Raw genomic sequence first — 27,375 nt, 5'->3', positions numbered from 1 at the left:
AGTCTTCGTTTGCTCAATTCTTCAAACCCAAACACTCTTTAATGATGTTCCGAATGTTCCAGGGGGGGATCGATGAGTCATTTCAGACAAGAAATCACGATCAAGGAATCACCTTCAATGATGATGGAATGGTTTGGGAAATTCATTGCCAAGTTGTGGGCCTCCCATGCGGCCCAAGCTTCCGCCAAGTTGATTGTCGTAAAACCCAAGTGGTAAGCCTTGTAATCTACCACTTCACCCATGAAGTGGTACCAATTTTTGGAGTTTTTCACACAACATATTTGCATGACTTATGGGAATCCACCCCATTAGTCTTCAAATTGGTTTCATAGTATTCCGAAAAGGCCGATAAAGCTCTTTCAATAACCACTTGAATAGGGGTTGATGCATTATTAAAGTATTTTTTGTTTCTATTTTTCCAGATGTATCATAATAAGAATGCACACTTTTCTCTTTCATTGTTTCCTCCATTTGAATTTTTCTTACCAATTTTAAGCCACCAATCTTCCAATGAAAGATTAAATCCTAAAGGACCCTCCAAAATGAGATTTATTGCATCCCAAATTTGTTTAACAACTGTACAATTTTTAAAAATATGCTCAACATCCACCCCATCTCCACAAAAACTACATTTTCCATCCACACTTAAACCTCTATTTTGCAAAAGCAATTTTATTGGGAGTCTTTAATTAAGCAGGAGATAGAGAAAAGTTTTCAATTTTGGTGGACAATTAACCTTCTAAATAGTCAAATTCCACTTTGTGTTCAACTCTTCATGAATAGACAAGTTACATTTTAATTTATAAGCAGACTTAATTGAGAATTTTCCATCACAGCTAAGTCTCCACACTAATTTATCTTCTTTTTTATTTGAGGGGATAAAGATAGATTTTATTTTCCCCCATATATTTAAAGGAACCAAGCTACAAATTCTATTTTCAATCCATACACTCCTATTCTGATCAATAACCTCACTAAGAAGGAGATTATTATTTTCAATCCTATTAGGAGGAATAATTTGGTCCAAAGAGGTATTGCCAACCCATGTATCTTTCCAAAACTTGATAGATTTGCCATTGTTTATTTCCCAACCTAACCCTTTTTTAAGGAAATCTCTCCCCTTAAGGATACCTCTCCAAGCCCATGATATACCTTGCTTTTCCTTCACATTCCAAAAGTCCTCTTTTTGAAAGCACTTTGTTTTAATAATTTTAACCCAAAGGTTATCACTGTTAACTAATATTTTCTAGCCCAACATTGCTAAGTTGGCTTCATTAACCCAATGGAGTTTTTTAGCCCCAAACCACCCCAACATTTTGGGGTACGCACCTTGTTCCAACCAATTAAATGAATCAGTTTTTTTTCACTAGAATTTGACCATAAGAAGTTCCTTTGGCTTTTATCAATTTCATCAATGATATTTTAGGGAAACTTGAAAGAACTCATTGAAGCATTCAGAAGGGTCATTCTACCTGCTAAGGATAAAGTGTTTTTCTTCTAGCTTGCTAGTTTGTTATTAACCCTTTCCTTAAGATTCAAGAATGTGCTCTTTGAAACTCTACCATTTATTATGGGGGCTCCCAAATAAGTATAAGACTTTGCTTGGATTGGGATCTTCAGAATTTTTGCTATGAATTTTTGGAATCTCGTTGGCATGTTTTTCGAGAAATGGAGTGTAGATTTTGAAAATTTTGGGCACTAGCCAGATGCCGCAGCAAAATCAGTGAGAATGTCTTTTATTTTCAAACACCCTATAATCAAGGTCTCAGAGAATATCATACAGTCATCTGCAAACTATAAAATTGGAATTTTTGAACTTCCTTTGACAACCTTACAACCAATTGGGCTTTTCTTACATAGAGATTCTTTTTCAAGTTTCTTTGATAATGCTTCTACGCAAAGAACAAAAATATAGGGAGAAAGAGGACCTCCCTATCTAATCCCTCTAGAAGGGGTAAATTCCATAGAGGGACTACCATTTATTAAAATTTTATAAGATACCTTTTTTATACATTCCATAACCCAGGTAATCCATTTCTCATGAAATCCAAATTTCCTTAAGACTTTTTCAATGAAATCCCATTATATTCTATCATAAGCTTTTTCCATATCAATTTTGCAAGCAAACATACTAGTTTTTCCTTTTTTCTTTCTCATTGTATGTAACATTTCATGAACGATAAGAATGTTGTCATTAATCTCCCTGTTGGGCACAAAGGCACTTTGGTATGGAGATATAATATTATCCAAGAAAGGCTTAATCCTATTAACAAGGATTTTTTAAATAATTTTGTAGACGACATTGCATAAACTTATGGGCCTATAGTCCCATTTTTTGGGATGAATTATAAAAGTTTTGTTCAGAATTCAACACAATTTCCCAAAATGAAAGAAAGCCTTAACAGCTTTACAATTTCCTAGATAAAAGTTTTGTTCTGATTTTTATGCATAAAAAGACATCCCAGACTGGGGCATCCTTATCCTTGTAGTCATCCTCCTTTAAATATAGGACTTTTCCGACTTGTTATGTGTTTGGTACCGTTTATGTTTATTGAATAAGCGTTTATACTTTATTTGTTGGTAAAACCAAGAAATGCAATAATTGCAACCGTTTATGACAACTGGGTGCCACTAGACACCATTAGGCGCCACTAGGCGTCACTTCAACATAACAGTGAATAAATGCCTGACTGTTTGTAGAAGCTTCAAAAAATAACTTCTACAAACGGCTGGCATGCGCATAAACCAAAATTCACTTTTTACATTTTTGATGAATGCAAAAGAGGAAGAGAGAGAAAATGCTGAGATGGTGACTATGTGGTACCATCAATAAACGTTTACTAAATAAACGTACCAAACATCACCTTGTTTAGGCAGATGTTCGCCGTACACGCGGATCATCAGTTCTGGTGGTAGATCGAGGATACCAATATGGATGTTGGTCATATCAAACACCAGCTTGCTTGGTTTGATATCCGGGTCCCATTCCTTTAGGGGAAGGGGATAATCGTCGTAGATCCGTGGTTGGTTTTTAAAACTCTCTTTCTATCTTTTTCTCTTTGGAAAATAACTAAGAGGACGTCTCCTCTTAAGCGTTTAACGTTGTAGTCTTGGATCTTTTTTCTTCCAAATATTTTTGACTCTTTCAAGGACTTATCTGCTACTACCTTTGCTAGCAGGCAAAGCCTGCATTTCTCGTCCATGCTCTACGGGTTTCCTTCCTCCTCCATGCGATGGGGAAAGTTCTAATCTAGAGTCTTACTAGGTGGAATGGTTCAGAGACTACTGATTTTGAAGATCAAATAGTCGGAATCTTGCTTCCAGGGAGCAGGACAATTAGCTCGTGCAGCGAAAGCGCTCACTAGGGAATAGAACAACCAGCTCATGCAGCGAAAGCGCTCACCAGTGAAAGCGACACTATACATTGAGTTTCATGGTCTTTAGTTCGTACTAGAATGAACTAAAGTCTTAAAAATAAATAAATAAGTGGACTTTCTACTAGGGTCTCCTGAGTGGTGAGTCCTATCTAGGGTGGGGCATTTGTGCTTTGACTACAACTTCTCTTGTCTGACAAGTAACTTGAGCTTGTTGGTTCAGTAAGCTTTACACATTTTTTTAAGAAAAAAACTTTATACATTGGGATTGATCAGGACCCTCCAAGAAAATGATAACAAAAAATCCAATAGTTTCAACCTTTGGATGATTCTCAACAAGGGGGGACCCATCAAGACCAACTCACAGGCCATAAATTACTAGGGTGACTGGTGAAATTGTGTAGTCCTAGAGGGATCTGATGAGTAATGAGTGATGAGTGTTAAAAGGGTTTGAGCCGTTTTACCTTGACCATTCAAGAGAAAATGCAATACACCCACGTTGGGGCCCCCCATGACATATAGCTACGTCTTTGTGCTGGAATCCACATGGCATATTCTGCTGTTTCTCGAAGAAAAACGGACAGGTACACTGCACCCCGTTGCAGAATTCTAAAATTATAGTCCCCTATAGTCTATTAGTAGTCTCCTATAAACCACATTCTACTCATAAATTTGGCATTAATCTACGGTCAGGATTCATCCTACATGTATGATGGGGCTAAGAACTCTTAGATGGATTGGAAGATGTTTTCCAACAATACATACCCACATGTTAAAACATGAACCAAATATGACAGTGCATTATAGTTAACACATTGCATTCTCCTTCAAGCAAGCGCGTCTTATTATCCACAAATCACAAATCACAACAACCCCACGATCAGATCAAAACTGAAACTTTCTAATATTGTATTCTTGTTCTCTTGAATTTCTCAAAATAATCACTAATAGGCAAGATTATTACGAAGAATACCACCATACTGATTGCATTGTTTGATGCACTTGCCACGTAGCAAAAAACTAGATGAAATCTCAAATTTGCAATTACCTTTGAACCTAGGCTCAATTTGGAAGGAGTACAAATACAAATATGTAAACCAAAAAACCTTGTATTTTGGTGAAGCTATTGTTCCTTCTTGATGCTATCTAATCCAAGGTATTTCGAACCAAGGACACGATCAGATAATGATGCCAATTGGACGAAGTTGTGCACTGAGATTTGCAACCAAGAGAAAGGTTAGAAGCCCGAGGAGTTGTTCCTCAAGTAAGTACTCCAACGCTCAAGTCAGTTCGGTAGACAAAGGGGTGGCCAGGCCGAATAGGTTGGAATAATGCTTGGTCCGAGCCAAAGAGGCAATGCAAAGATGTTCACAAAGTGTTCATCCAAAAATTCCAAAAGTCTCTTACCTCGAGTGGGGAATACCTATTTATAGTTGGGTGTCTGTGTCCTAAATGGATAGGGCTTCCAGGATTGTCAGGATGAGGTCGTCTACTAAAGTCTTTAGGAGGTTTTCTCTTCCCCGACGGGTCTGCTTTCGATGTGGCTAGAGAGAGAACGGCTGCGGAGGCTACCATGTGGCATCCTTGGCCAGCTCAACTATCACCCGAACACCACTCCCCCAGTTCCAAAGTCGAGGAGTGTAGTGCTCTACCGCGACTAGGTGTGGAAGAGCTCTGTGGTCCTCGGTTGAGGACTTTAATTTCTTCAAGTTGATTGGTCTTGAGTCTGGTCGGTTTGCCGGGTGAGCCGTCCGATTCAACACTTGTGTTGTTTCTAAGGTGAGTCGGTAGACGCATCATTTTGTCTTTCCAATGTCACGTGCATGTGAAGGGCGGCATTGAATTGGTGTCATTGATCTAGTTTGATCTGAACCATTGGATGCCTTTATTAAAAGGGGGTAGGCGAGCCATTTCACTTTGTCGTTTGAGAAGAGTTTGCACCTTGGAGTTCAACTAAAGTCCCTTGCTTGATATCTCAGGTGTCCCGAACTTCTTTTTTTTTCTTCAGTAAGATGTCTTTTACTTCGTCTTCATTGTCTTCCCTTTTCACTGGATACACTTCGGGGGGTGAGAGCGAGGGTAGTCCTCAGCACGAGGTGACTAAGGTTAGGGCGCCAAAGACCGATGCTAATGTGGTCAAGGTCAGTGATGAGGGAAATGCTGAGATCCGAGAGATTGATGTCAATGAGGCGACCAAGGTTGATGTGGAATCTGAAGAGTGGTTTGCTCCGACTTCGTGTAGCCTTTCCCTGGCCAACCTGGCTCAAATCCGGGAAGTGTATAATATTTCCAATGTGTACGAACTGAGGTATCCTAGGATCGGGGATAGGGTCACTTCGGCCCATTCCAGGGAGATTTGTGTATATGTCCATAGTTTGATAGTTGGCCTTAGGTTCCCTTTAGATCCAAGGGTAGTGGCCTTCCTGAGGTGGTATTGGGTCTTGCCTATTCAATTGATGTTGAACTCATTTCTGTACTTGGTCGGGTTGGTCTACTACTGCACTCTCAACGGCATCGAGATCACCCTGTTGATGTTTAGATATTTTCTCCACTTGAAAAAGCACAAGCAAGGGTTCTACTACTTGTTAGCTAGACCAAACACCAAGGTGCTTGTTGGGGCTCCCTCTTCCACTAAACACTAGAAAGAGGGTTTTTTCTTTGTGAAGTGTCAAGGAGGTTGGTTGTTATCCCTTGTCGTATCCATTTCGAGGACCAAGTATAAGGGTCCTTCCTAGTCTGAACTGTCGAATGAGGAGTTAACTATTATGAGGAAGATAGTGTGTGTCCACATTGGGGAATACGAATCGTCTTGATTGTTAACCATGGCTGGGCTGATGTGCCCATTCGCCGATTAATCCTATTCTGGTCCGTGGGTTGTGTGGTCATTCCTCTCTCTCTTTTTTAGTGAGCTTATCTAACTCTGAGGTGAATTGTGTAGACTCAGATATAGCTGGTGCTAAGGAGAGAGGTCAATGTATGAAGGTCACGACATCGAGGAAGGTGCAAGCTGCTAGGCTTCAAGCACACACCCTAGGGGCACAGTGGTTGACTCTGAGGAGGTCGCGGCCTAGCTAGAGCGGTCTTCGTTGTAGAAGGGGGATGCTCCAGAGCAAGCTATGACTGAGGGTTTGGCCGGAGTGTATGTGTCACAGTGGTTAGTTCGGCCAGAGGACACCCTTGAGACAGAAGGAGTGGCCGAGCAACTTTCCCTAGGTGTGATGCTCCACAACAATGGGAAGGAAGCTAGTAGTCACACCAGCAACTTCTTAGAGAGAATGTCACTCCATTAGGTCATGGTAGTAAGTTTGGCTTTACTTACTCTTCCTTGTTTCTCTCCCCTTTTTTTGTACTAACTATTCAATGCTCTATAGTTGGTTTACTTGGTCATCGGCCTTGTCGACCGCCTCCACAGACTGCAACGATTTTACAAGTCGTGAGAGATCAAAAATGCGTAGCTGAAGGCAAAGTTGGCCAAGCTGAAGCGCTACGTCGAGGAGAGGGATGGCATTGTTCATAAGCTTAAGGGCCGCATACGTGATCTCAAGGAGGCGTGTGATGTACTGAGGAGGGGGCTCGAGGAGGCTAAGGTGAAGATTGCTTGGGCAAAGGAAGAGGGCATCTCCAAGTATAAGGCTTTGGAGGCACATTAGAACAAGATGGACGACTATGCTACTAACTCCTAGCAAGAGGGGTTCACTCTCTATCAGCGGAGGGTGATGCGTCACTTCCCGAAGGCAGCCAAAGTCGTTCAGGGATTCGACCCATTGATGCCAAAGAGCTTGACAAGGATACCGTTGTAGCTAACGCCCAGGAGTGAGCCAAGGATCCCCCAACTAACAATTGATGTGCTATTTTTTCTCTTCTTTTTTTTTTGTACACAGCTAGGTATGCCAAGCTTAAATCAACGCATCAACTTTCTTTTTTTATTAATGGAAATTTTGCCTTTCTACCAAGCACTTTTCATGTTATTTTTTGCTTTTCTAAGTTGTTGCGCTTTAGAATTAGGCTGGTCGGTAGGGAGTGTGGGTCGTGCTTGATGAACCTACAATTTATCTATAATTTTTTAGGACTTTAGCATAGATTTTTTTGTTGGTTTTATTAATTTTTGCCTTAATTTAGTTTAATGCTAAGAATAAGTTTCAAGGATAATTAATCCAAGAAAATGAATGAAAAAGGCAAGAAAATAAGGTTCGAAAAGACCAATTTTAGCCCAGCCGGGTTGTGGAAGCAAGAGAGAGCACTTCGGCCCAAGAAGAGCAAGTGGATTCCTTGAAAAAACCCAAAAAAAGAAAGCTTAGCTAAGAGTAGAATTCGGCCTAGCAAAGAAGGCCCATTCTCAGCCTAAAAGAGAAGCTCAAAACATAGCTATCATGTGCTAAGAGAGAGCCTAAGTGCAGCCCAAATAGCAGCCCTTAGGAGGCTTTCAAGAGAGCTCTAGATTGTTTAATAAAAGGGGTGTAATATACCCATTCTAGAGGCTTCAAGAAGGGGCAAGAGCCCCCTTGAAAAACTATATAAGGAGGCCTCTAGGAGGGGGAGAGGTGTTCAATTGCTTGAGAGGAATGCTCTCTCACTCTTAGAGGTTCAGCCACCTTGAGAGAAGAGAAGAGAAAAAAGCTAGGTGCAAGGAAGAAGAAGAAGAAGAACAAGGGCTGAAGGAAGTTCAAGTCAAGCAAGCAAGAAGAAGAAGGTGAGTTCGAAATTGGGGGTTTGTGATTTAGAGATCTTTTGTAATAACTCAATTGTAGTTTCATTCTCCTTTAATTTGAATTCAGTTTCTTTGTTATATTTTCTTTTCTCTTTCTCCTTCTTCCATTCTTTCTTGATGTATTTTAGCTTGTAAAATTTCAGTTCAGCAATCAAATTCTTTTTTATTCATTCGAATGACTATGAATTGTACTTGAAGTTTCTTGAATAGGGGTTAACTCATAGATTAATTCGGCCAATTAACCTTCAAAACTCAGATCTGAATTCTTAGATCTGAGATTGCAAAATCTGAATTTCTTGAAAGATAATTTAGATCTACAAATTTCAGATTGGCCGAATGGATCTAAATCTTGGAATACCTAGAGTGCTTGAGAGAAACTCTAGGAATTCAGATCTACTATTCAAAAACTGAATTGAGTGCAAGGTTGGAGATAACTTGCACAATTCAGTTGGTGATCAATTCAGATTTGAATTGATGCTTTAGAAGTGTTTGAAGAAATGCATGCATGGAGATTAGATTCTTGCTAGAGATAGAAGAACCGTCACTCATGCATAGGATGAACATGCGCTTGAGCGAGGCTATTCATGACCTTGGGGTTTCACCAAACCAAGGCTCAATCATGATTTATTCGAATGATCCAAATTGATAGATTGCTGAATTCTGAGATTAACATTTACTGCTTACTCTTCTAACCTGATTTGAAGGCAATTGGGCCAATGATTTAGATAGATTTTAGTTTAGGATTTTTAGCTTTTGAATAAAGTTTTGATTTATTGATTGATCAAATAATAAGTGCCCAATTTAGTATTGGTAATTATTTTCTAAATCCTCATGGGAACGATACTTTATTCACTACTTTACTACTTGAACAGTTAGTGCACTTGCTAGTGTCACAATGAGCCACATCAAGTTTTTGGCGCCATTGCCAGGGAATTAGGGAAACAATATTAGGAAACATTGGGCATTCTTAATCTGATCTCATTCAGCATTGCATTCATAGTTGGTTTAATTTGCTAAATTTTTCATTTCAGCTTGGACTGCAACTTTTGTACTACTGTAATTGTGTTTTAGTATATTACTTTCTCTTCCCTGTTTCAGTTTAATTTTAATAAAGGGAGACATGTTTTGCTTTCTATCTTGAAGTTATTGTCTTCTAAAAGAAAAAAAAAGAGAAAAAAAAATTGAAAATATGAGTGTTGCAGATCTGAGTTGCATTCGACACTTAGATCTGCTATAGCAGAACTACAACACTCGGCTGAAAAAATAAGTTGTTCATATGCCAGTCCTTTATTATTCATTTATTTCATTACAAAAAGAAAAAAATATATATTTAGACAAAAAAGAGAGAGAGAGAGAGAGAGAGAGAGAGAGAGAGAACCATATAACCAAAAGAATGGAAACCAAGGATTCGGATCAGAACTCAGATCTGAGTTCATCAGATCTGAATTCTGCTATAGTAGATCTGCAACAGTTCAGATCTCAGTTCCCTTAAACTCAGACCTGAACTGATGTAAATTTAAAGGGTAATAGGGGGTTATCATCACCCCAATACACCCTAGAACAAATCTGCTATCTCCCAAAAACAATTGGATAGCATTGGGTAAAAAAATTCATATATGAAATCACCCAGATCTGAACTGGGGCTGTGAACAGAGCAGGATACAAGGCAGACTTTGCAATGTTAGATAACTTATACTATGATCTTTTTTGAGCTGATTTGGTTGAGAAAAAGTGTGTTTATTTTGAGAAATTTTTTTTGAGGCCGCAACAGTTTTAATGCAATGCAACACTTCCACACAATTTTTCTATTTCAGTCCTCACTTCTACTATTGCAGATCTGCTTAGTTCAGATCTGAGTTCATCTGATCTCAGACCTGAACTGATGCAATCTTGAGGGGAATTGAGTGTCATCACCACCCTAATTCACTCTAGGGGACTTATGGTGTTCCCCCAAAAGCACTTTGGTAGTAGCATCTGAAGAAATTTAGATCTGAACTAATTCAAATCCGAATTGCAGTTGATGACTGAACCAGAACTTTGAATTTTTGTTGAACTGCTTTCTCTGCTCTATGCACTTATAACCAAGCTAATGTATTTGAGGAGATGTATGTTTGAATTAAAAATTTGTAATACCTCAGATATCTAATGAAAAGCAGAGCTTCCTAAGTGTTTCTAGTAAGTTTAGACCTAGCAGGGCTGCTACCTGCTACAGCAAGGCTGAATCAGGGCAGGTTTGAGAACAGGTTTGTATTACAATTAACATTACTAAATTGGCATTGTGAATGGTCCTGGTCTGATCTTTGAAATTTTTCAAGTTAGATAGCTCTAATTTCAGCTGTGCATGAATAGAAAGTCTAACAGATCTAAATGGGTGTGTGCAGCTGTGTGTACTACATTCCAATAAGTGTATACTCCATCAAGGGCTACATTGATGGAGCCATATTTCTTCTCTTGATACTTGATTGTTCCATCCTTAGTTTTAGTTTAATGTAGCTTATGTAAATCAAATTTCTCTTTTCTTTTGGTTCTAAAAAAAAATTATAAATCTCAAAATGAATTCAAATCTGAATTGCATTCATCAATCAAACCTGCACTCATCCAAAAAGATTTTGGTTGCATTGCTATATTTTGTTTTAGATTTCTTTTTAAAAAGAAAAAAAATAGAAAAAATAGAAAAAGAAAACAATGAAAGAATAGCATGTGAGCTTTCAAATCTGAAACTCATATTTGAAGTTCAGATCTGTGTTCACAGCCGGTTGCAGGACTACATTCTGCTAGGTTCAGATCTGAGTTCATCTAAACTCAGACCTGAACCTACTCAATTTTGATGTGAATTCGGGTAGTGACAGCACCCAATTCACAATATGATGCATCAAACTTGCCTCATTGATGAAAATATAAGCCATGAATGGGAAAATCAGATCCGAAGTGCATGAGAATCTGAGGCAGTATGATACATGATCTGAAATTTCTTTGAACTTGATGTTTTGTTATCTTTTAAATCTCTTGCACCCGATCTGAATTGATGTTTGGATTAGATTAGGACTGATGTTTGTAAGGCCTGATAGGTCCAAAAAGAGCTTCATATTTTAGATTGTAATATACTGTCATTTAGATTTGAATTCAGACTGCTTACAATATAAACATTGCAGACCTGATTTCAGGTTTCTGCAATCCCTTAACATGAGCCACTCAAGCTTGGATGTCCATTTCTAAATTTAAAGTTTTTGTTGGCCAACTCTGATTTCTAATAAAGTTACAGATATGAAGTGCAGGTGGTTTGATATGAGATCTGATCTGAAATATCTTTGGACTGAGTTTTGTTCTATAAAACTGTTAAAATCATATCTGAATTGCAGCAGTCAACAATACCAAACATTGCAGACCTGATTTTCAGGTCTTAGCAAGTGTTTGATATGCATAAGCTATACAGGTTTGGGTTTCAATTGTAGAGCTTAAAATCCTTAAACCAAGCCTAACTCAGGACTGGTTTCAGTTTATTTCAAGTCCTCTTAATTTATTTTTCAGATCAGATCTGATATCAGCCCTAAAGCATCACAGATCTGATTCCAGCCTTAATGGATGTATATTGCAGTGTATACCAATGAGTGTGTATGAGATATACAGCTCAGATCTGAATTATTATTTGTTAATTTTCTCTGGACTAACAATACCAAATAATTGTAGATCTGAACTCAACTGAATTGGATCTGAATTCAGATGCTGCAATCGATGGATGTAGATAAAGGAACCTTGAATAAGATGTTGGTTCAAATCTGCTTTTAGTATAATTGGCATTTATTTATGTTAGGATGTAGGTTTTTGTATTCCAATAATTCACTTTACATTTTCAGTTGTAATAGGATTAGTTATTTATTTTATTTTGTGAATATTGGCTTTTTTTTTATTGCTTTGACCTTTACAATTTATGACAAGCAGACCTGAACTGGAAGAGAACCTTTACGACCCGGAGATTGAACGGACTCTCCATGTCCGTTTGAGAGCTGCTAGGCAAATCAGACAAGAAGCACAAGAAATGGATAAAAAAAGAACTATGATGGATTATGCCAAGCCCACCCTCACTGGGACTGCCTCTAGCATTATCAGGCCAACTATTGCTGCCAATAACTTTGAAATTAAGCCAGCCATAATACAAATGATACAAAATATGGTTCAATTTTGTGGTATGGCTCATGAGGATCTGAATGCCCATATTGCTAACTTCTTGGAAATCTGTGACACTTTCAAACACAATGGGGTAAGTGATGATGCCATCTGGCTGAGGTTATTCCTATTTTCTTTGAACGATAAAGCCAAGGCTTGGTTGAACTCATTACCGGCAGGATCTATAGCCACGTGGGATGAAATGGCTAGCCGATTCCTCTCTAAATATTTTCCCCCCTCTAAAACTGCAAAAATGAGGAATGATATTACTACCTTTTTCCAGCAAGAGGGGGAATCTCTCGATGAGTCTTGGAAACGTTACAAGGAGCTACTAAGGAGGGTTCCTCACCATGGCCTTCCAATTTGGCTGCAAGTGCAAACTTTTTATAATGGTCTGACCAATTCAAACAAGACCATCTTAGATGCAGCAGCTGGGGGCTCCATAAACAATAAGACTCCCGAGGTTGCCCATGCACTCATCGAGGAGATGGTAGCCAATAACTACCAATAGCATTCAGAAAGGACACCAGTTAGAAAGCAACATGGCCTTCATAAAGTAGATACATACACAAGTCTCTCTGCACAAATAGGAGCACTTAGCAAAAAAATTGATGAGATGCAGATGGCAGTTATGCATGTACAGTATGATAAGTGTGGGGGAGTCCATAATAGCACTGAATGCCAAGTTGGAAATCAGTCTTTTCAGTCCACAGAACAAGTAGACTTTGTTGGCAACTTTATAAGACAGCCAGGAAATTAGTACCATCATGCCCATAACCCCAGATGGAGAGGCCACCTAAATCAGCCATGGCAGAATCAGCATACACCTAAGCCTTTCCACCAAAACTTCCATCAGCCGAAACCGAAATCTAACTTGGAGGAGCTGATGACCAAGTTCATAGCTAGTGCGGAAACTAGATTTCAGAATAACGAAACATCAATAAGGAACTTGGAAACTCAGATTGGGCAGTTGGCACAGATGATTTCAGAAAGGGTTTCGGGTACCTTACCAAGCAACACTGTGGTCAACCCAAGAGAACAAGAGGCTGTTGGGAGAATCCCCAATTCAGATGCCTAGTCATAAACTATCTTACTTGCTTTCTGTTTTTCTTTTTCATTCATAACATTTAAGTTTAGTTAGTTTTTCTTCAAATTTAATTGAATAAATCTACTGATCCCCCTCCCCTCTAGTTGGAGTGATTTCTAGCAGAAGAAGCTCACCACCGACAGCCTATTGCATAATTTAAGAATGATCTTCAAAGAAGTCCTCTAAACACCTCATATTACTTGATGATGCTCTTATTGGTTTTCTTGTTACTCCCTATCACTAGGAGCATTGAGGACAATGTTCATCTTAAGTGCAGGGGAGTGAGCCCGAAGCTAGGGTATGGGGGCTGAAACCATGCACCTCATTCACCCCAACACACATATGCAGGCAATGACATAACCAAAAAAAGACTGGAACACCTCAAGTTCATTACTATTTATTTGATGATTTTTAAGAAGGAATTCAATGAGTTGAGGGAGACCGATGTACTTGTTAAGTTTTTATTCTTGTGAATGACCCAATTTGATATATGCATGAGAAAAGGGGAACTAAATATGCTTTTCAGCATGACCAGCCCTAACTACCTTCATGTGTATGGAAGCCCTTGATTTCATTGTTAATGGTCAAGAAAGCTAGTGCACATCTGAAGTGCTGATTCTTGAGGTTCAATAATTGCAAAGAAGGACAAAAGCCCAAATTGACTTCGCTATTTTGAGCTGAATAGTAAAATTAGCAACTCAGAACATGAGTCCTATTACCTACCTCAAGCAAGTGACCAGTGTGAGATGGAGCATAAGATGCACTCACCCCTAGAATTAAGAATTTGTGGTGACAGCTGAGGTTCAAAGGGGCACTCTAAAGTTGAACTCTCGTTAAGATTTACTTACAGATGTGAAACTTAGTGAAATTTAATTATTAACATTGACAATTAAGGAGCTGATTTATATATGAATTAGGAATGAAGGGTAGACTATGATGAAACTCATATTCTCCTTTCCTTGGAAATTATACATGTGTTAAAATGGTAATTTATAAGAATAGGAGCTGAACACTTACAAAAGTTCCCCGACCACTCAATGCATTTCTATCTTAAATTCATCAGGTAAATGGTGAGAATATAGGGGGGGAATGTTCAAGTTATGGCTGATGTCTTTGCTTGAGGACAAGCAACAGCTTAAGTGTGGGGGTATTTGATGAACCTACAATTTATCTATAATTTTTTAGGACTTTAGCATAGACTTTTATGCTGGTTTTATTAATTTTTGCCTTAATTTAGTTTAATGCTAAGAATAAGTTTCAAGGATAATTAATCCAAGAAAATGAAGGGAAAAGGCAAGAAAATAAGGTTCAAAACGACCAATTTCAACCCAGCCCGGTTGTGGAAGCAAGAGAGAGCACTTCGGCCCAAGAAGAGCAAGTGGATTCCTTGAGAAAACCCAAGAAAAGAAAGCTTAGCTAAGAGTAGAATTCAGCCCAGCAAAGAAGCCTCATTCTCAGCCCAAAAGAGCAGCTCAAAACATAACTATCATGTGCTAAGAGAGAGCCTAAATGCAGTCCAAATAGCAGCCCTTAGGAGGCTATCAAGAGAGCTCTATAATGTTTAAGAAATCGGTGTAATATACCCCATTCTAGAAGCTTCAAGAAGGGGCAAAAGCCCCCTTAAAAAGCTATATTAGGAGGCCTCTAGGAGGGGGGAGAGGTGTTCAATTGCTTGAGAGGAAGGCTCTCCCACTCTTAGAGGTTTGGCCACCTTGAGAGAAGAGAAGAGAAGAAGGCTAGGCGCAAGGAAGAAGAAGAAGAAGAAGGGCTAAAGGAAGTTCAAGTCAAGCAAGCAAGAAGAAGAAGGTGAGTTCGAAGTTGGGGGTTTGTAATTCAAAGATCTTTTGTAATAATTCAATTGTAGTTTCATTCTCCTTTAATTTGAATTTAGTTTCTTTGTTATATTTCCTTTCCTCTTTCTCCTTCTTCCATTCTTTCTTGATGTATTTTATCTTGTAAAATTTCAGTTCAGCAATCAAATTCTTTTTTATTCATTCGAATGGTTATGAATTGTACTTGAAGTTTCTTGAATAGGGGTTAAATTGTAGATTAATTCGGCCAATTAACCTTCAAAACTCAGATCTGAATTATGATATTTGAGATTGCAAGATCTGAATTGCTTGAAAGAGAATTCAGATCTGCAAATTTCAGATTGGCCGAATGGATCTAAAGCTTGGAATTTCTAGAGTGCTTGAAAGAAACTCTAGGAATTCAGATCTACTATTCAAGAACTGAATTGAGTGCAAGGTTAGAGATAACTTGCACAATTCAGTTGGCGATCAATTCAGATTTGAATTGATGCCTTAGAAGTGTTTGAAGAAATACATGCATGGGGATTAGATTCTTGCTAGAGATAGAAGAACCGTCACTCATGCATAGGATGAACATGCGCTTGAGCGAGGCTGTTAATGACCTTGGGGTTTCACCAAACCAAGGCTCAATCATGATTTATCCGAATGATCCAAATTGATAGATTGCTGAATTCTGAGATTAACATTTACTGCTTACTCTTCTAACCTGATTTGAAGGCAATTGGGTCAATGATTTAGATAGATTTTAGTTTGTGATTTTTAGCTTTTGAATAAAGTTTTGATTTATTGATTGATCAAATAAGAAGTGCCCAATTTAGTATTAGTAATTATTTTCTAAATCCTCATGGGAACGATACTTTATTCACTACTTTACTACTTGAACGGCTAGTGCCCTTGCTAGTGTCACAATGAGCCATATCAGTGCTTTTGTACTTCAAGCTAGTCGGAGGTCTTCGATACTTATTAGATGAAGTCTTTGGTGTGGTGGCCTTGGTCTTATGCCACTAAGGTCTCTAGCTTAATGGCCTTGATCTTATGCTAACCAAGGTCATTGGTCTTTGCCGCCATTGTCTCTAGCTTAGTATCCTCGATCTTATGCTGATCGAGGTCTTTGGTCTTCATTGGTCGAAGTCTCTAGCTTAGTGTCATCAATCTTATCCGGACCGAGGTTGTTATTCCTTGGTCTATGGTTAGGTCAACAGTCTAGCCTCTTGGCCTCTCGGTCCGGTCTTCAGCTGTCATGGTCTTTGCGCTTCCAATCGCGCTGGTCTTCATCCTCTCTATGTAGCATCTAGGCCTCTTTAACATTCATATACTTCTGCCTGTGCTTCATGAGCACGGCTAGGTTGCGAGGAGGGTTCTTTTGCAAACAGAAGCTGAACATCGAAGAGTGCATTCTGCTCATGATGGCAATCATAGTTGCTGATTGGTTTAGAGCTCAGACTTGGAGGGCATCGGTGTTAACCTCGCTAAGTATTCCCTCAAGGTTTCTCATTTTCTTTGTCACACTTGCATGAACCTGGCCAACATCTTCTAGTGCCTTTGGTTAGTGGTGAACTGTGCGAGGAACCGTGTCTCCATCTGCTCCCACGAGGATATGAACCATGGAGGAAGGGAGGCATACCAAGTTCAGGAGACTCTGTGGAGGGTGGAAACAAAGTCCTTGCACATGAGGCCTTCAGAGGTGCTATGTAGCATCATTATTGCCTTGAACCCCTCAATGTGGTCGTTGGGATCCAAGGCTTCATCATACTTCTTGAACTGAGTATGTCGCCATCTAGTTGGGGAAGCTCGTTGATGATTTCTTGGATGAAGATGGGCTCTTTGGCGGGCTGTTGATCGTAGTGCTGCTCTATTGGTTGAGCTATCGGAGGGGCAACGCTTCTATTTGCTTGGCTACACTCTAGTTTGGCTAAACGCTCTCTTAGCTATTTGATCTCAGTGTCTCTATCGGCTTGGATTGTGTTTGTGGACTTCTCCCCATTTGGGATTGTAGGTCGATCTCGGACTGAGTTGGATTCAACTATTGAGATTGGCGGCTGTTGTAGATGTTGACCGAGTTGACCTGTTGCTGGCACCTGGGTAGAGTGATGAGATCTACTATGGGCGTCGTGTGCATGAGGCCGGGTTGGGGAGTCAGATCCTTTGGATGGCTATGGCCATTCGCAGTCGGACTAGGCCCTTTGCCTATTTGTGTTGCCCTTAGGGGTCCTCGGTGTGAGGATTGGCTATAGTAGGTGCTTCTGTGGCAGGGCATATAGCTTGGAGAGGTTGAGCTGATTGCTTTAGCGTCTCCATCATGACTAGATTGACCGTAGCATGATGTTGGGGCTCCCGAGGTGAAGAGTTGCGAAGTAAGCGGGATCCTAGAGATGGGCAATGGTCTCCAGAGCAGTTGGATGTGCTTTTGGGCATGCTTTGAGTGTGCGGAAAGGTGTTTGGGAAATCTGATGTTGTCCGATCCAAGGTGTTCCAAGCCAAGGACATGATCAAATAATCTTGCCAATTGGACGAAGCGGAGGTGAAAAGACGAAGCTGTGCATTGAGATTTGCAACCAGGAGAAATGTCAGAGGCCCGAGGAGTTGTTCTCTGGGTAGGTACTCCGACACTCAAGTTAGTTCGATAGAGAAAGAGGTGGCCGGGCTGAACATGTTGGAATAATGCTTGGTCTGAGCCGAAGATATAGTGCAAAGATGTTCACAAAGTGTTCATCCAAAAAGTCCTAAAGTCCTTTGAGCGGGGAGTGCCTATTTATAGTTAGGTGTTTGTGTTCTAGATGGATAAGGCTTCCGGGGTTATCGGGATGAGGTCGTCCGCCGAGGTCTTCAAGAGATTTCCTCTTCCTCACTAGGGTCCACTTGCTTGTCCATGTAGGACACTCCTTCTTAGTTGTGCTCTTCCATTATATGTGGTGTCAACGTGGCTAGAGACACAAGGGTTGTGGAAGCTGTCACGTGGCATTCTTGGCAAACTCAACCATCACCCGAACACTTCTCTTCCTCGTCTTCTTTCGGTCTTTCCTTCAAATTCAACTCCTTCCTCCTTTTCCCAACAAATATTCCACCTATTTGATAAACCAGATTCGACTAAGAGGTCTAGTCCACTTTCGTGCTGCTCGATATGGATGACAATTTCCCCATCCTCGACAGGAACCCGACTTCCTTGACTCGATGGGGTCGAGGATGGGGATTGTTTTGGGGGGGTGGGGATGGGGATGGGGATTAATAGGAATCCCTGATCAGGGTTAAGGTCGGGGATGGGGATTAAGGTCCCTGCCACACCCCATGTGGATTATATATATATACATGTAAGTGTTATTTATATTAAATGTATATTATTTATATATATCAAAATATATTTAAAACATTATTTATAATTTAAAATTTTTATTTATTTTAAACAAATTTATTTTTTTTAAATAAATTGTATTATCTAAAAAAATTTCGAAGATTTAGGTCTGCCCGGAAAATCCATCCAGGCGGAAAGAGATTAATTTCAGAATCGGAGGCGGGTATTCCCCGTCCTTTCAATCTACGGGTATTAGACCGACCCATGAAAAATGGTCAACGTATTCGGTGTTTCAGTATCTTTGTCAGGTTGTCCATTTGTTCCCTCAGTAGACACTAGTCAGTACTCAGTAGTCTGTAAGCATGAATGAAGGTCAATATGTTGTCAGACTGTCACAACCCAAAGTCCCAAACCAACCTCTCACTGCAAACTGGCAATACCTTTATAATGTGAACTCTAGGAGGGGCATTATCGTAAATAGAAGGTAGAATCTACTGATGGCTAACGTTCTGCGTACCTAATAAGCTAGGCTACACTCACCACACATAACATAACAGACGGCACTATCATACATACGGTTCTAATCGTCTCTATCAGTCCTTCTGGACCGTCAAATGAGATTACTCTACCGGTAATCATTTACAAAAGGATTGGACGGTTCCGATTTATAAGTGCGGGCAAGAGTTTACGACAAAGATTGCATTGCATTTCAAGTGCAATAGGAACAGACGTGGATAACAAGTGAGAAACATACAAACATTTTCCATCGGCGGATTCGCCAGCTGTGCGGCCAACAATTTGGAAGGTGGGCCCCACTTCCCATATTTACATCCAATTCAAGTTCGAGAATCGAACGGCGCTACACGGAGAGAAAGAATTCGTTTTGTCTTTTTTTTTTTCGTTTTTTTGGGTTTACATTGTTTGGTTAATTGATTTGTCTTACTACGAGAAAGAATGCAAGAAGTAATCTCAATCTTCGACGCGAGAATTGAGTTTGATCTGAGTTTTTGATTTTTTTTTTTAAGTTTTTGGGTTGTTTAAATTCTAGGAGTTTTGATTTTATTATTGAGTTTGGAATAAATGGCGAATGGACTGATCCAATAATGGTGTCAAAGGTGATGGAGTTGAGTAATGAGTTGAGTAGGTTAATCCAATTAATCTTGGATGAAGATGACTCCCGGCCTGAAACTTTCGATCAAGCTATGCAAATTCTCTCTGCTGTGAAGGATTTTAAATGCAAGAAGTCGCTCTCGCATAAGGTTGATACTATCGCGTGTCCCGATCTTTTCCGGTGCCCTCTTTCCAAGGAACTCATGAAGGACCCTGTTGTCTTGGCTAGCGGAGAGGTTATGTTTATGGTTATAGTTTATTTCTAGTTCGTCAATGATTTGTTCTATTTCTTCGTTTTTCATTCATGTTTGTGTACCGTTGATCAAATCGAAAACGTTTCTATTTGAATTTCATTTCTGCTTCGGAATTTACTTATATATCGACTGGTTTTGGGTATTCACGGTGTTCAATCATAAGTCTTTCTTTTTATAACTAATGAATTTTGTTTGGAAAAAGAATTTTTGAGTGTCAATTTTCATATTTACTTAATTATATTACTCCTTAAGATGACAAGGGTTAATGAAGATAGAAACGTCTGAGATTGTTGGTTTGCTTTCTTGAAGGATTACAATCTTAATTGGAAGATTTTCAGTGGCTGATTAGCTGTTACCTGTGATTTTTCAAAAAGCTGCAGATAGTTCTTTGTGATAGTCACTGTAATACAGTTTCTAATTCATGTTACTATGATATAAATTCTGTTTGATTTCTAATCTCGGTCCGGCTATTTGTTTCTTTGATGCTCCTCTTTGTTTTAATACATGCAGACCTATGATCGACCATTTATTCAGAAGTGGTTAAAAGATGGGAATCTGATTTGCCCCAAGTCCAAACAGGTCCTCTCCCAATCCGTTCTAATTCCCAATCTCTTGGTCCAGGACATCATTTCTGAATGGTGCAAGAACCAGGGAATCAAGCTACCTGACCCAGCTCAGGATTCCGACGAAGAAGGGATCACACAGCTAGACATACAACATTTTGAGTCTTTGCTTGACGCTATACTATCTAATAATCTTTCAGGGCAGAAAAGGGCGGCAAAAGAATTCCGGCGGCTGACCAAACGAGAGACCTCATTCAGGATTCTATTTGGCCGGATTCCACATGCCATTGATCAATTGCTCATGCCCATCACATCAGGCCGGGCATCTTTTGTTCCTGACCTCCAAGAAGATGTGATAACAACAGTTTTGAATCTTTCAATCCATGACACTAACAAAAAACTTGTTGCAGAGACTCCGAAGGCAATTCCTCTGCTTGTTGAGTCCTTAATGTCTGGAACAATTGATACAAGGAGAAATGCAGCTGCAGCCCTGTTCACATTATCAGCCCTCGATTCCAACAAGGTCCTAATTGGGAAGTCAGGGGCCCTTAAACCCCTTATCAAGCTTGTAGATGAAGGACACCCATTAGCAATGAAGGACGCAGCTTCAGCAATCTTCACTCTTTGCTTCACCTTCGAGAACAGGGCGAGAACTGTTGATGATGGGGCAGTGGAGGTGATCCTAAAGAAGATCATGGAGCGGATATTGGTTGATGAGTTGCTAGCAATCCTTGCTATGCTATCTAGCAATCAGAAGGCTGTTAAGGAAATGGCTGATCATGGTGCTGTGCCATGTTTGCTTAGCATCATCAAAGAGACTTCCTCTGGACACAATAAAGAGAACTGTGTGGTTATCCTCTACAGCATTTGTTTTTCTGATCGGACAAAGTGCAAGGAAATCAAAGCAGACGAAAATGCCCATGGCACCATGTCACAGATTGCACAGAATGGGACACCAAGGGCTAAGAGAAAGGCTAACGGCATCCTGGAGAGACTTAATAGAGTTGCTATTAATACGCATACAGCCGGACAAATTCCCTTTACAACATATTTTCTGTAGATATTGTTTCTTCTTTCAACATCCTACACATTTGTCCAATTGGGTACTCTGTAAAAAGATTTACATTCACATACATGTTTATATTCAAACCCTAGACTTATGGGTAACACATAACACTAGACATGTATCTCTTAAGCCAAGACTCCTCTTCATCATTGAAGGGATAGGAAATACATCACATGGACGCCCCAGATTGCAGAATAAAAGGGCGAATTTCAAAATTTTTTCTTTCCCTTCAACTGGAAATCGAATTCCCTATTTAGAAAATCATATTTTCAATGATCATTCTTGAACCATAAACTGAACCAGATCTGAACCAAAAGGAGGAGAGAGAGATAATACATGATACAGAGAAACAATATCTCTCAATTGAGGTGTTCACGCCCAAGGTAGAAACCAAAATCTGCTCCCACTGAAGATGGCGCAGTGCAAGGTGGAGCAGAATCAGCAGTGTCGTTCCCAAGAACTTGATTCTTCCAAAGAATCACCTGGACGGCTTGTAAATACAACTCCTATCAATCTTTTCTCCAAAAGATTAGAATCAAGATCCAATCTTGATTTCTCCCAAGGAATGGAGATTGAACTGCAATAGGCGGCAGTACAGGAAGGAGGCGGCTAGAAAGAATTTGCAGGGTGCAGAATTCTCTCCTCTGTGATCTCAGCTCTGAAGACAAGACTTGAGTCTATTGAATGTTGTGTCTAAAGGCTGCCGCCCCCTCTTCCTTTTATACTTAAATGAATCAGCTCCTAATCCCATTAGGAGTTGCTAACCCAAATCATATCTGGATTAGAAGTCCCTTTAAGATAAGAGATAATCCTTATCTTATCTGCAGATTAGATCAGCCAGTTCCTAATCTAATTACGAAGTTTCCAAATCTAAATCTCATTTAGATCTTGGATTCTCTGAGTGGATAGGGTGTGGGCCCAATCCTATCAGCTGATCTTATCTCAGAATTCGCCTCTTAAAGACTAATCAAATTAGCCCAGTTCGAAATGGGCTTAAGGCCCATTTAGGGTTATGTATTCATTAAGCCTTCCAAACTGCTGCCCAGTTGGGCTTCCTTGTATGGCGTGGGGCCCAAACATTGATCTACACACAAGCCACATGGGTTCAGCCCAGCCTTTGTAACAAGGCCTGGCCGAATACACTGTTATGGACAGTGCACCCCCTGAAACCCATCAGATGGGCTCTATGGGCCCAACACTTACCCTAAGTGGTCCCTGGGCCAAGCACCTTATAACACCTAGGGACTGTGGGCAGATGCAAGATTAGCCCATCAGGTATTATTCTCAATGGTCTTACACTTAACCTCTCAGCCCATAATGATCATACACTGCCCGACAAGAGAGGACATCTCCCTCGGCTCCAAGGAACAGTTTTGCACTCTCTCAAATATGGATCCCGGGAATTAAAACCTTTTGCAAATCATTTTGAAACCATAATTTATATACTTTTATATCTCATATAAAATATATTTTGCAAATCAAATTTCAACGATTGAAATCGGCTGTCGGCAGTCTTGGTTTCCATCAATGAGAGTGCATCCTCGATAATTACCTTTGTCCGACAAATGGGCTGATCATGTCACTATGATCACCCACTCAGATGAATTCTCATACTGTCCCAACATACCCAGGTTTTGACCCCCGCTAAGGATCTCACTTATTGGTACATCAAAGACAGTCCAATCCGACACCTAGTGTAGTATCATAATCGAGTCTAGGGGTCGGGTGTAACTTTCCAGTTTTGCCCATCAATCTCCAAGGTCCAGGACAATACTAGAAATCTGGTCCAGTTCAAAGATTCAATTAATCCCACACTGTGTGTGCCTAGGGTCTCACCCTGGTAGCTGAGACAAGCCACCCCAACCAACTTGGTGGCACCACAGTGTCAGCCTTGTCAGGATAAGTCTCCCCAGACCGACCCATTGGCTGTGAACATTCTAAACTAACACGAGTCTCATTAAGTGTCCAGTTTAAGGGTATTACACAGAAACATACCAAGGGAACATGAATCAAATATGCACTTTTATTTATTTACAATAAACTCATAAAGTACATCATTTTGATTGAAGCTAAGGGCATACAAAACTGTCTAACAGCTCCCACTTGCACTTAGGTCCAATCAGGTACTAACCGGAGTCCTAGACTTTCCATGTGTTTCATAAACACTTTCTGTGTCAGTGGCTTAGTCAATGGGTCTACCACATTCTCCGTTGATGCTACCTCTTAACACCATCCTATCATAAGTCCAGTGTTGTCATACAACAGTGGATGGGTGATGTGCTGAATTCCAAATTCAGGAATGAACACCTTCATTCATAAGGCATCCTCACTTACGGCAATGCGCTCAACTTGGGTTGTGGACTATTAATTTGCAACTTAGGACCCCTGTTTGCTGACACTCAAGAAACAACACACGATCCTATCGTGAAAACATATCCAGATGTAAACTTTCTATCATCTGGATCCGACTGGAAATCGGCATCTATATACCCTTGGATCTGTGGTGAGCTACCATCAAATACTAGACAAAACTCTTTTGTCCTTCGAAGGTACTTAAGTATGTTTTTCATAGCAGTCCAGTGCTCCTGCCCTGGGTTGGCCTGAAATCTGCTTACTATACTCACTACCTGAGCAACGTCAGGGCGAGTGCACAGCATGACATACATGATGCTCCCTACGGGCAGAGGCATAGGGAATGTCCTTCATGCCATCAATCTCCTCAGAAGTCTTGGGAGACATCTTCTTGGAGAGAGTGACTCCGTGCCTGAAAGGAACATTTCCTTTCTTGGAGCTTTCAATGTACGCAGCATATCATACATCCACACATCTCATGCAGGGATAAATTGATCCAATCAATTAATTATCTGTAAGGCCCGTTGGAAGCCCATTAAAATTCCATAATATTAACCATTAATATTATCTAGGTATATGGGCTGAATTAGGGTTACCCAATTCAGCCCATACAGCTTTATCCTTTAAATGGGCTTTTAGTAGTTTTAACTATTTAAAACTGGGCCTTTACAGGCTAGGCCGAATTAACCATTTAATTAAATATCAATCCTTAGGCCCATTAGTGGGAAAATTAGGGCTAACTTTCAGCCTTGATTAAACCCTAGAATTGGTCCAAACAGTTTGAACCAATCTTGATTCGAATGTGTCTAGGGTTTGATGTTTAATTAAATCCCTAATTCAAGTAAATAATCCGAAATTAAATAATTGATAAAAGAAAAACAGAAATCAGTTAATCAGGGCTGTTCGAAAACTCCATCCTACAAAACAGAGGTTAGATCACAGATTGCAGTTTCTCAAACTACAAATCGCAGATAGCGAATCTCCCATCTACGAAATCTCCTTATCTGTGCCGCCATCTTCGAACCAGAATTAAAATAAAATAGAAATCCTATTTCTATTGATTATTACATCAGATCGAATGCCTATACATTGAGTCTAAAAATAAAAAAAAATAAAATAAATTATTTACAGACCAAATGTAATAAATAAATTCAATAAACTGCAAATCTTGCAGTTCTCCCTGCGTAAACCAAAATTTCGATCTCCTCTTGTACGAATAGCCCATAAATCACGAAAATTATAAAGAACTATTCTAAATAATAATCAGATTTAAAATTAATTTCAGATTATTTGCCCATCTGTTTTGGGAACAAATTTCCCAAAACCCATATCTGTGCAAATTGGGTAGAACGCTTTCTCCCTATTTGCGCAGGTTCAGATCTGAAACAGAATGGTTCAAGATTTGAACCATGGCTCTGATACCACTGAAGGGATAAGAAATCCATCACATGGACGCCCCAGATTGCGGAATAAAGGGGGCGAATTTCAAAAACTTTTCTTTCCCTTCAACTGGGAATCGAATTCCCTATTTAGAAAATCATATTTTCAATGATCATTCTTGAACCATAAACTGAACCAGATCTGAACCAAAAGGAGGAGAGAGAGATAATACCCGATACAGAGAAACAATATCTCTCAATGGAGGTGTTCACGCCCAAGGTAGAAACCAAAATCTGCTCCCACTGAAGATGGCGCAGTGCAAGGTGGAACAGAGTCAGCAGTGTCCTTCCCAAGAACTTGATTCTTCCTAAGAATCACCTGGACGGCTTGTGAATACAACTCCTACCAATCTTTTCTCCAAAAGATTGGAATCAAGATCCAATCTTGATTTCTCCCAAGGAATGGAGATCGAACTGCAATAGGCGGCGGCTGCAGGAAAGAGGCGGCTAAAAAGAATTTGCAGGGTGCAGAATTCTCTCCTCCGTGATCTCAGCTCTGAAGACAAGACTTGGATGTTGTGTCTAAAGGTTGTCGCCCCCTCTTCCTTTTATAGACTTAAAGGAATCAGCTCCTAATCCCATTAGGAGTTGCTAACCCAAATCATATATGGATTAGAAGTCCCTTTAAGATAAGGGATAATCCTTATCTTATTTTCAGATTAGATCAACCAATTCCTAATCTAATTAGGAAGTTTCCAAATCTAAATCTCATTTAGATCTTGGACTCTCTGAGTGGATAGGGTGTGGGCCCAATCCTATCAACTGATCTTATCTCAGAATTTGCCCCTTAAAGACTAATCAAATTAGCCCAATTCGAAATGAGCCTAAGGCCCATTTAGGGTTATGTATTCATTAAGCCTTCCAAACTGCTACCCAGTTGGGCTTCCTTGTATGGCGTGGGACCCAAACATTGATCTACACATCAGCCACATGGGTTCAGCCCAGTCTTTATTACAATGTCTGGCCGAATACACTATTATGGACAGTGCACCCCCTGAAACCCATCAGATGGGCTCTATGGGCCCAACACTTACCCTAAGTGGTCCCTGGGCCAAACCACTTTGTAACACCCAGGGACTGTGGGCAGATGCAAGATTAGCCCATCAGGTATTATTCTCAATGGCCTTACACTTAACCTCTCAGCCCATAATGATCATACACTGCCCGACAAGAGAGGGCATCTCCCTCGGCTGCAAGGAACAGTGTTGCACTCTCTCAAATATGGATCTCGGGAATTAAAACCTTTTGCAAATCATTTTGAAACCATAATTTATATACTTTTATATCTCATATAAAATATATTTTGCAAATCAAATTTCAACGATTAAAATCGGTTGCCGACAGTCTTGGTTTCCATCAATGAGAGTGCATCCCCGATCATTACCTTTGTTCGACAAAGGGGCTGATCATGTCACTATGATCACCCACTCAGATGAATTCTCATACTGTCCCAACATCGGGTGTAACTTTTTAGTTTTGCCCATCAATCTCCAAGGTCCAGGGCAATACTGGAAATCTGGTCCAGTTCAAAGATTCAATTAATCCCACACTGTGTGTGCCTAGGGTCTCACCCTGGTAGCTGAGACAAGCCACCCCAACTGACTTGGTGGCACCACAATGTCAGCCTTGTCAGGATAGGTCTCCCCAGACCGATCCACTGGCTGTGAACATTCTAAACTAACACGAGTCTCATTAAGTGTCTAGTTTAAGGATATTACACAGAAACATTCCAAGGGAACATGAATCAAATATGCACTTTTATTTATTTACAATAAACTCATAAAGTACATCATTTTTGATTGAAGCTAAGGACATACAAAACTGTCTAACAATCATAAATAAATTCTATGCAAAATTTTATTGGTAAGGGTTTCATCCTCTTCCATTTCATTTATAATTCCTATTCATGTGGTCTTACTAGATAACTGAACTATAGCAACGGGTGGCAATGGTAGTTGCAGTAGCTATTGAACCCCAACTACACCCCGAGTGTTCATTCAAGGAGCTCATTCCCTTTGTTTGGCCATAGTGAAATAGTTGTTTTAGTATTAGTGGTAGAAACATGAATATCAGTACTATGACCCATCAAAAATTGGACTGTCTATTAGCTATACTCATCATCTGAATACAACAGATAATTTAGAAAGGTTAATGGTTA

At 39.9% G+C, this 27,375-nt stretch overlaps 1 protein-coding gene across 2 annotated transcripts; it reads left to right on the top strand.

The window, feature by feature from the left end:
* Window positions 1-19,288: 19,288 nt before the first annotated feature.
* Window positions 19,289-21,509, top strand: LOC148874483 (U-box domain-containing protein 9-like). Of its 2 annotated transcripts, none has more exons than XM_088964606.1 (2): window positions 19,289-19,779; window positions 20,308-21,509. In XM_088964606.1, exons 1-2 carry the CDS (start codon window positions 19,537-19,539, stop codon window positions 21,418-21,420), a joined length of 1,356 nt encoding a protein of 451 aa, XP_088820732.1. In that variant the 5' UTR covers window positions 19,289-19,536; the 3' UTR covers window positions 21,421-21,509. The 2 variants fall into 2 exon arrangements, with proteins under 2 accessions (XP_088820732.1, XP_088820741.1); XM_088964615.1 differs by having other exon boundaries at window positions 20,107-21,509.
* The last annotated feature ends 5,866 nt before the right edge of the window (window positions 21,510-27,375 follow it).

Source organism: Nelumbo lutea, chromosome 1, assembly GCF_056320005.1.
Source record: "Nelumbo lutea isolate HS-2025 chromosome 1, American lotus-T2T, whole genome shotgun sequence".
NCBI classification, from domain to species: Eukaryota; Viridiplantae; Streptophyta; class Magnoliopsida; order Proteales; family Nelumbonaceae; genus Nelumbo; species Nelumbo lutea.
The sequence above is the reverse complement of the archived record's forward strand: the minus strand, read 5'-3'. Positions and strand labels throughout refer to the sequence as shown.